Here is a 10666-nt window from a genome sequence, read left to right as displayed (position 1 = left end):
GAACTAGCATACATAAATAAACTTAAAAAATTATGTAAACATATGAATGGTGGATATTTTTATAGTGGGGAATTGTATTCAATGTGTGATTGTACCTGTCATGTTTACTTGTATTGCGTTTATAATTCAATTGGAATAAATACTTTAGATGAATATGAAGTTGTATATGCTGGTGTAGATAAAATCGTAAATAAAGAAGTAGTAAATAAAGAAGTTGTAAATAAAGAAGTTGTAAATAAAGAAGTTGTAAATAAAAATGAATATATAAACGAAAATAGTAAAAATGTTATTATATGTTAATTTTTTTTGTTTTTTTAGAATGTTTAATAATAGATTGATGAGAATGGCTAGAACAGAAGCAAAAAAATATAAAGAAATTGAAGTTATTATGCTGCTAGATATCATAATTGATAATTTTAAAAATGATTCGCATTATTTGGAAAAAAAATGTCCTTCAGAACCATATGATGTATGTGCGCAATTTGAAAATTATGACAATTGCGTGAAACAGTGTAAATGTTTTGATGGTCTAATGTTTTTAATATGGAATTGCTTCATTGTCGAATTTAAGTAGAAAAGAACTTTATGAAGAAGTAAAATCAAAAATAACATTTATTAAAGAAAATAGAAAATCAAATATATATAGTTGTTTATTTGATGATATTGTAAATAATTTATTATAGAAAATAACTTTTTTTTTAGATGGAATTAGTACAATTAAGAAATACATTACAATTTCATGTTGGAAGATACAAACAATTAATTTTATCGGGTTGTTTTGTTTCTTTGGATACTTTATACACGTGTGAGTTTTGCGGTGAAATGTTTAATAGTTGGCTTAATGAATATTGTCAATTGTGTAAGTTAAAGGATTGCCATCAAAAAGTTCAATTATCGATATGTACAGTTGGCGAGATGACAATTTGTTGTGAATGTTATAGTTTTCAACAAGGGCAAACGCAAGAAGAAATATATTCAAGTGAAATTCATAATTTGATGGTGATAAAAAGACGTTATAAAAATCTTTTATTAAAATTATTTAAAAAACATAGCATGTTTCTTAATAATCGAAACTTTATTGTTTTTTACGAAAGCGAAACTAAATCTTTCAAATGAAAACATAGCATGTTTTAAAAAATCATAGCATGTTTTTTTATATTCGAAACTTGCTGAATTGTTCTTTCGCAAGCGAAACTAAATTTGTTTACCGAAACCAAATAAAACAAAAGAATAAAGCGAAAGCAAAACAAACTTATCAATCTATTTTTAGTAACGAAACAAACATAACCTTAATATAATTTCCCATAAAAAAATTATTATTCACATCGAAAATTGAAGAGCTAAACAACAACAGCAGAATGAAAACAAATTATGAAATCGCAAATTTGCATAATATCATTGATTTAGCAGTTAAAGAGTTGACAAAATATAAAAATAAATTGAAACGATTGCAACGTCGAGAGACAACAAAACAGGCTATAAGCCGAAAGGAAAATTTAAAAAATAAATTCGACTGCATAAAGAAATTTCAAGCCGCGCAAGGTTTTTTTTTTAATAAATAATTATTTTTTTTTAAATTGCAATAAATATAAAGTTTTAAGAAAATAATTAGATTTTTTTGTTTACAACAACTCAAAGATAACAAATACCATACAAGATACCATACCACAAAAGAATCTGAATTAAAGAATGAGTCAATTGTTGACAACGCGCCAATTATTGACGACATGCCAATTATCGACATACCAATAGCGAATAGCGCAACTCAAGGTTTGTTATCTTTATTAACTTTTTTCTTTTTTTTTTCTTTTTTCTTTACTTTTCTTTTTTTCTTTTTTTATAGTTTTTTTATAATTTTTTATAAATTTATAGTTTGTTATAGTTTTTTATAAATTTATCTTATAGAAACCAACTGTAAAGATGTTAGTGTAAATCAAGGTATGTCTACTTTTTTCATTAAACTTTCATTTTTGTATGGTTTTTATAAATTTTATCGTATAGAAATTATTAAAAGAATAAACGAGGAAGATAAGGAAGACGACTTTTTAAATTTTTTATGGGAAGAACAAAGTGACAATATGACATTTGTAAATTCATTCCGTGATTAAATTATTTTTATAACTCACCTTATAATAATCCACGATTATATAAATCAAGTCTTTGAGCCGCCGTTAAGTTTAACAATTGGTGATGCAGTAGTTTGTAAGGGTACTTTTTTTTCGTTTAAACCATCCAGCAACGGCCCCACCCACTTTTGAAATAGCGTCTGCATTTTGGACTGCAAATTTACCAAGAGCTTTTGCATTATCAATTGTTACAAGGCTTTCCAATCCACGACTACGTTTTGTTCGTTTTTTATTTCCTTTATATTTTTTTTTATAATGCACTTTTATATGAGCTATCTTACGTATTTTTTTTTTTATTAAAATAATATTTTTTTTACGTTACTTATATGATGTTTTTTCAATTCATTATTTAACATTTACTTAATGATTTACTTGACCATTTTATTTATAAGCTAAAATTTAAAAAAAAAAAATGTCTGATTCAGAAACAGAAATATTTGATGTTAAATATAACAACGAAAGACAATACGAAAAAAAGATACACATTAAAAACAACAAAAAGAAACTTTCAAAAACTCATTTGAAAATTATTAAAAAAGAACAATTTGAAATGCGAATAAAAAAACAACAGAAAAAAAATTACCGAAAAAACATTTAGAGAGCATCACGAGTTTTAAACGAAAAAAAAGAAAACACACAACATTCAAGACATATGGTTAAGTATGAAATAAAATTTAGTTTTGTACTCAAACAAAAACCTTCACTTCTTCCATTAATTGTTATTTTCATGTTATTATTGTTGACAATCATTTTTATTTTTTATAAAATTGTTTCTTTTTTCTGAAATTTGATGAAAGTTTTTTAATTCTTTTGTTTAATTTAAAATATATAAGTTAGTTTTTTTAGATGGATAATAAAGCAAAACTATTTATAAGTAATAAATTGTCGAGTGAGTGGAGAAAATTGGCACAATACTTAAAATTTACTTCCAACGAAATTGCTGTAATTGAACACGATAAAAAACGTGAAGGCGATCGATGTTATCAAGTGTTAGTCAAGTTATACCAACGTGAACCCGCCGATATCAACTTAATATTATTAAAAACACTTCGCAAATGGTTAAATGACATTAAAAACTCAAATGACAATATAACATTATTTATATAGCGCTCATTATCCCGACATTATGAAGAAGAACGCCAAATCAGATGAAGATCCAGCTTGTTATTATTCTATGAAGAAAAATATACAATAAGCGCCTTTAAGCAATCGTTAGATTTAATTTATAAAGAGCAAATGAAAGCTTATGCTAAACAATATAAAAAAAATTACCTGAGCCTTTACTTGTCAGTCCAAATTTTGTAGATTGTGAAAATGTAAAGTTTGCTAAAATAAACGAGTTTGCGTACAATAAAAAAGATTATGAAAAGTTAAACAGTACGTGTTTGAGTCAGGTTATCATTAATGGTGAAGTAAAGAATGCCACAGCAAATTTTTAAAAACTTGCGACAATAATAAATGAAGATGAAGAAACTGTTTTTAAAAAATTGAAAATGTAAATTGTTTAAAAAAAAAGAAAAAAGTAACAAATATATTGTTTTGTTTATTATTTTATTTATATATAATTTAATATATAAATACAAAGTGATTTTTTTATGACAAAAAAATGTTATTTTATAGATGACAAATTTAAAAATACATGATAAATATTACAATACGTTATATGTAGGAATGGTAAAAAAATGTGGACATTGTGGGTTACCTTGTAATTATTACAACCATAATTATAACAATGAAGAACTAGCATACATAAATAAACTTAAAAAATTATGTAAACATATGAATGGTGGATATTTTTATAGTGGGGAATTGTATTCAATGTGTGATTGTACCTGTCATGTTTACTTGTATTGCGTTTATAATTCAATTGGAATAAATACTTTAGATGAATATGAAGTTGTATATGCTGGTGTAGATAAAATCGTAAATAAAGAAGTTGTAAATAAAGAAGTTGTAAATAAAGAAGTTGTAAATAAAGAAGTTGTAAATAAAAATGAATATATAAACGAAAATAGTAAAAATGTTATTATATGTTAATTTTTTTTGTTTTTTTAGAATGTTTAATAATAGATTGATGAGAATGGCTAGAACAGAAGCAAAAAAATATAAAGAAATTGAAGTTATTATGCTGCTAGATATCATAATTGATAATTTTAAAAATGATTCGCATTATTTGGAAAAAAAATGTCCTTCAGAACCATATGATGTATGTGCGCAATTTGAAAATTATGACTATTGCGTGAAACAGTGTAAATGTTTTAATGGTCTAATGTTTTTAATATGGAATTGCTTCATTGTCGAATTTAAGTAGAAAAGAACTTTATGAAGAAGTAAAATCAAAAATAACATTTATTAAAGAAAATAGAAAATCAAATATATATAGTTGTTTATTTGATGATATTGTAAATAATTTATTATAGAAAATAACTTTTTTTTTAGATGGAATTAGTACAATTAAGAAATACATTACAATTTCATGTTGGAAGATACAAACAATTAATTTTATTGGGTTGTTTTGTTTCTTTGGATACTTTATACACGTGTGAGTTTTGCGGTGAAATGTTTAATAGTTGGCTTAATGAATATTGTCAATTGTGTAAGTTAAAGGATTGCCATCAAAAAGTTCAATTATCGATATGTACAGTTGGCGAGATGACAATTTGTTGTGAATGTTATAGTTTTCAACAAGGGCAAACGCAAGAAGAAATATATTCAAGTGAAATTCATAATTTGATGGTGATAAAAAGACGTTATAAAAATCTTTTAATAAAATTTTTTAAAAAACATAGCATGTTTCTTAATAATCGAAACTTTATTGTTTTTAACGAAAGCGAAACTAAATCTTTCAAATGAAAACATAGCATGTTTTAAAAAATCATAGCATGTTTTTTTATATTCGAAACTTGCTGAATTGTTCTTTCGCAAGCGAAACTAAATTTGTTTACCGAAACCAAATAAAACAAAAGAATAAAGCGAAAGCAAAACAAACTTATCAATCTATTTTTAGTAACGAAACAAACATAACTTTAATATAAATTCCCATGAAAAAATTATTATTCACATCGAATATTGAAGAGCTAAACAACAACAGCAGAATGAAAACAAATTATGAAATCGCAAATTTGCATAATATCATTGATATTGCAGTTGAAGAGTTGATAAGATATAAAAATAAATTGAAACGATTGCAACGTCGAGAGATAACAAAACAGGCTATGAGCCGAAAGAAAAATTCAAAAAATAAATTCGACTGCATAAAGAAATTTCAAGCCGCTCAAGGTTTTTTTTTTAATAAATAATTTTTTTTTTTAAATTGCAATAAATATAAAATTTTCAAAAAATAATTAGATTTTTTTGTTTACAACAACTCAAAGATAACAAATACCATACAAGATACCATACCACAAAAGAATCTGAATTAAAGAATGAGTCAATTGTTGACAACGCGCCAATTATTGACGACATGCCAATTATCGACATACCAATAGCGAATAGCGCAACTCAAGGTTTGTTATCTTTATTAACTTTTTTCTTTTTTAATTCTTTTTTCTTTACTTTTCTTTTTTTCTTTTTTTTATAGTTTTTTTATAATTTTTTATAAATTTATAGTTTGTTATAGTTTTTTATAAATTTATCTTATAGAAACCAACTGTAAAGATGTTAGTGTAAATCAAGGTATGTCTACTTTTTTCATTAAACTTTTATTTTTTTATGGTTTTTATAAATTTTATCGTATAGAAATTATTAAAAGAATAAACGAGAAAGATAAGGAAGACGACTTTTTAAATTTTTTATGGGAAGTACAAAGTGACAATATGACATTTGTAAATTCATTATGTGAATAAATTATTTTTATAACTCACCTTATAATAATCCACGATTATATAAATCAAGTCTTTGAGCCGCCGTTAAGTTTTACAATTGGTGATGCAGTAGTTTGTTAGGGTACTTTTTTTTCGTTTAAACCATCCAGCAACGGCCCCACCCAATTTTGAAATAGCGTCTGCATTATGGATTGCAAATTTACCAAGAGCTTTTGCATTATCAATTGTAACAAGGCTTTCCAATCCACGACTACGTTTTGTTCTTTTTTTATTTCTTTTATATTTTTTTTTATAATGCACTTTTTTAAGTGCTTTCTTGCAAATTTTTTTTTTAAATTAAAATAATATTTTTTTTACGTTACTTATATGATGTTTTTTTAATTCATTATTTAACATTTACTTAATGATTTACTTGACCATTTTATTTTCAAGCTAAAATTTAAAAAAAAAAAAGTCTGATTCAGAAACAGAAATATTTGATGTTAAATATAACAACGAAAGACAATACGAAAAAAAGATACACATTAAAAACAACAAAAAGAAACTTTTAAAAACTCATTTGAAAATTATTAAAAAAGAACAATTCGAAATTCGAATAAAAAAAAACAACAGAAAGAAAATTACCGAAAAAACATTTAGAGAGCATCGCGAGTTTTAAACGAAATAAAAGAAAACACACAACATTCAAGACATATGGTTTATTATGAAATAAAATTTAGTTTTGTACTCAAACAAAAACCTTCACTTCTTCCATTAATTGTTATTTTCATGTTATTATTGTTGACAATCATTTTTATTTTTTATAAAATTGTTTCTATTTTCTGAAATTTGTTGAAAGTTTTTTAATTCTTTTGTTTAATTTAAAATATATGAATTAGTTTTTTTTAGATGGATAATAAAACAAAACTATTTATAAATAATAAATTGTCGAGTGAGTGGAGAAAATTGGCACAATACTCAAAATTTACTTCCAACGAAATTGCTGTAATTGAACACGATAACAAACGTGAAGGCGATCGATGTTATCAAGTGTTAGTCAAGTTATATCAACGTGAACCCGCCGATATCAACTTAATATTATTAAAAACACTTCGCAAATGGTTAAATGACATTAAAAACTCAAATGACAATATAACATTATTTATATCGCGCTCATTATCCAGACATTACGAAGAAGAACGCCAAATCAGATGAAGATCCAGCTTGTTATGACGCGTTATTATTCTATGAAGAAAAATATACAATAAGCGCCTTTAAGCAATCGTTAGATTTAATTTATAAAGAGCAAATGAAAGCTTATGCTAAACACGCCAATATAAAAAAATTATCTGAGCCTTTACTTGTCAGTCCAAAATTTGTAGATTGTGAAAATGTAAAGTTTGCTAAAATAAACGAGTTTTCGTACAATAAAAAAGATTATGAAAAGTTAAACAGTACGTGTTTGAGTCAGGTTATCATTAATGGTGAAGTAAAGAATGCCACAGCAAATTTTGAAAAACTTGCGACAATAATAAATGAAGATGAAGAAACTGTTTCTAAAAAATTGAAAATGTAAATTGTTTAAAAAAAAAGAAAAAAGTAACAAATATATTGTTTTGTTTATTATTTTATTTATATAAATTTGATATATAAATACAAAATGATTTTTTTATGACAAAAAATGTTATTTTATAGATGACAAATTTAAAAATACATGATAAATATTACAATACGTTATATCTAGGAATGGTAAATAAATGTGGACATTGTGGGTTACCTTGTAATTATTACAACCATAACCCGGAAATGTACATACACCAGCTTTTCTTATATTGACTTGATTGATCATTTTATGATCGAAACAACGTTGGAAATCAGATATCATATCTAATAAAATAATATAATCATATGTTGCTGGTATCAAACAATTTTTTTCATTACATCTGTATTTTAATACATCAACTTCGTTAAAAGTTGCATGTCGATAACAATGTTGAGCAATTCTTGAAAATATATTGCCATGTGTAGCATAATTTGCACATAATAAACATCTGGTCGGATGTTTTTTTATATTTAAAAAATTTGGTTTACAAATCTTTTTATCATATGATTTAGCGTGATTTTTACACCTTTCTGGTATTTTTTTATATCCGAATATTGCCTTTTTATTACATAATGGTACTGTACAATAAAAATTTTTATTATCCATTTTTCAATGATTGAAACTATCGAAATAATAAATATAATTCAAAATTCGCACCCTTAACAAAATAATATTCGTCTGTAATTGCAGTGCCGTGTGATAAAAAAATTACGATTTATTATTTACATCATAATTAATTTTTCTATCTTCCATGACAAGTTCTTGTAATTTTATTTTTTCATCAATTATATGGCGTTTTCGTTGTCTTAAAGGTGTCTTATTATTTGAACGATGTTTTGCGCCAAGTGGGGCATGCGTCGCACAATATTCATTTTTATTAATGATATAATTTCCGGTTATTTTACATTTTTTATAATCACACATCCTGCTTGTATGACAATATTTATTTCTTGTTCTTTTATGTAAAGGTTTTAATCCAGTCGTAAGATTTATTCCGTCATCGGGTACATGATCTTTACAATAATATTTATTTTCACACATAAATGCAGCAGTATAATTGCAATTTAAACTATTACATAGTGTTGATCGAATCATTTTATCATCTTTGCAAGAGTAGCAAAATAATAATATATCGTTGGGATAATGGTAATTACCCTTTTTTAATTTACATTTAACACATATATTCATTTTTTATAATTAATAACATCATATATATAAAATTCATTTTTTATGGTAGTAAAAAAATAAAACTATAACGTTTTATCATCTGAATAAATAAAATTATTTTTTATAAAATATACATTATTTTTTTCGATTCGTTTAACGACGCTATGCATATATTCGTTATACTTTTCACCGCTCAAATTTTTCGCATATGATTCCTCTTATAATACCCCCGATTTTGAACTAATTAAAATATTTATACAAGATAAATTCGTATATATCAATTCGATTGTGTGATATTCGCAGTAAAGCGGATTATTATCTTTATAATCAAAGAATATCGTTGCATTTTTTGTACATCCTTTGATTTGACACCGATAATTGACCCTAGAAATCATTCCCGGTTTTATATGGATGCGACAACATGTTAGTTTTTCATACCTATAACCGTATAAGGGAGTACTCGCACAATATTGACATGATGATATCTGTGATTTTATATGAAATTTTTCTTGTTTATGGATCGAACAATAAATAATTTTATTTGACTGCGGATCTTTATATTCGGGAATCACATCGCATTCTTTAACAATACACTTATGTATAGATAATACAAATACACCATTATATTTGTGTTTATAGCAATGTGTCGCTACTGATTCGTAACCGGCAGATGTATATCCCGCAATATTTGTACATTGATTCACAAGACATTTATCACCACTTACATCTACGTCATCTTTTGATTTATGTTCCACGCAATGGATGCCCGGTCGTTTAAAAGGCGGACCATATGTTGCGAGATTTTGACAATTATTATCGAAACATTTTTGATATATTCTGATATCAAATTCGAATATTTTTCTATGAGTCAAACAATGTACACCTGTTTTTCCGATAGGAGCGAAATATGCGATCGATTTGCAATTGATGGCTGAACATAAATACATTAAACTTTCACCATATATTTTATGAGTTTCGCAGTGTTTGAGTGCTTTTAATGATGGTTTTCCGTATATTGCGGGAGACAAACAATATTTATATTTACATTTTTTTGTAATTTTTAGATCGTATTGGTCTGGTAATTTATGTTTTTCGCAATGCGTTCGTTCATTTAAGGATGTTAAATATCCATGAGTCGGAATATTTGGACATACATCATCGAATTCGCATTTAATATTTTTAATTACGATGATTTGACCTATCATTTTATGGGCCGCACATCTGATTTGTAATTTTTGCGGTTCCATATATGCATAGCATGGATTATATACTTTACAATCAGGATACGAACATATATTAATAATTCTTATATTAATTTGATCTTTAATTTTATGCATGAAACATCGCCTAAAATCTGAAATATAACTTAAATGGTTTTCAAAATCATAATTCGCTGGGTATGAACAATTTTCTTCAGTACATCGATATAATGATACGTCGACTTCATTAGCTGATGCATGTTGTTTGCAATGGACTACAGTTCTTGTGATAATGTTACCATGTGTCGCATCTTGTGCACATGATACGCATTTACTTATATATATTATTTTATTCGAATTGATCTGAATACGTTCATCATTGATTTCAATATGATTTTTACATCTTACTGGTTCCTTACCAGACCCAAATTCTGCTTTTTTATTACATGTTCCTGTTGTACAATAAAAACGTATATTACTCATTTTTTCAATATCTATTGAAATAATAAATATTATTCAAAATTCGTTATGTTTGCTAATCGGACCATTTGTGGTATTATAGTACCATGTATAGTGATCTATATAATATGTATTCTTGTGATCATCATTTATGGATACATTATCGGATGGTCAAAAATAACGATTATCTTGAAAATTATCATATTTTCAGTCAAAATATCAATGGTTGGAGTGTTACTCATTTGATGTTCTTCGGTCTTCTTGGGGTTTTATTTCCCGATCAACATTTACAGTTTTTATTTGTTGGTA

General features: G+C 25.7%; 1 protein-coding gene across 1 annotated transcript; it reads right to left on the bottom strand.

Moving 5' to 3' along the window:
• Window positions 1-8917: 8917 nt before the first annotated feature.
• On the bottom strand, window positions 8918-10381 carry LOC136088445 (uncharacterized). The gene has a single exon (XM_065812156.1). It carries the CDS (start codon window positions 10379-10381, stop codon window positions 8918-8920), a length of 1464 nt encoding a protein of 487 aa, XP_065668228.1.
• Window positions 10382-10666: the final 285 nt, after the last annotated feature.

The sequence above is a fragment of the Hydra vulgaris genome, chromosome 12 (assembly GCF_038396675.1).
Source record: "Hydra vulgaris chromosome 12, alternate assembly HydraT2T_AEP".
Lineage (NCBI taxonomy): Eukaryota > Metazoa > Cnidaria > Hydrozoa > Anthoathecata > Hydridae > Hydra > Hydra vulgaris.
The sequence above is the reverse complement of the archived record's forward strand: the minus strand, read 5'-3'. Positions and strand labels throughout refer to the sequence as shown.

Coding starts and splice junctions, on each gene's coding strand:
- LOC136088445 (XM_065812156.1), bottom strand. CDS start 10,381: ATGAGTAATATACGTTTTTATTGTACAACAGGAACATGTAATAAAAAA.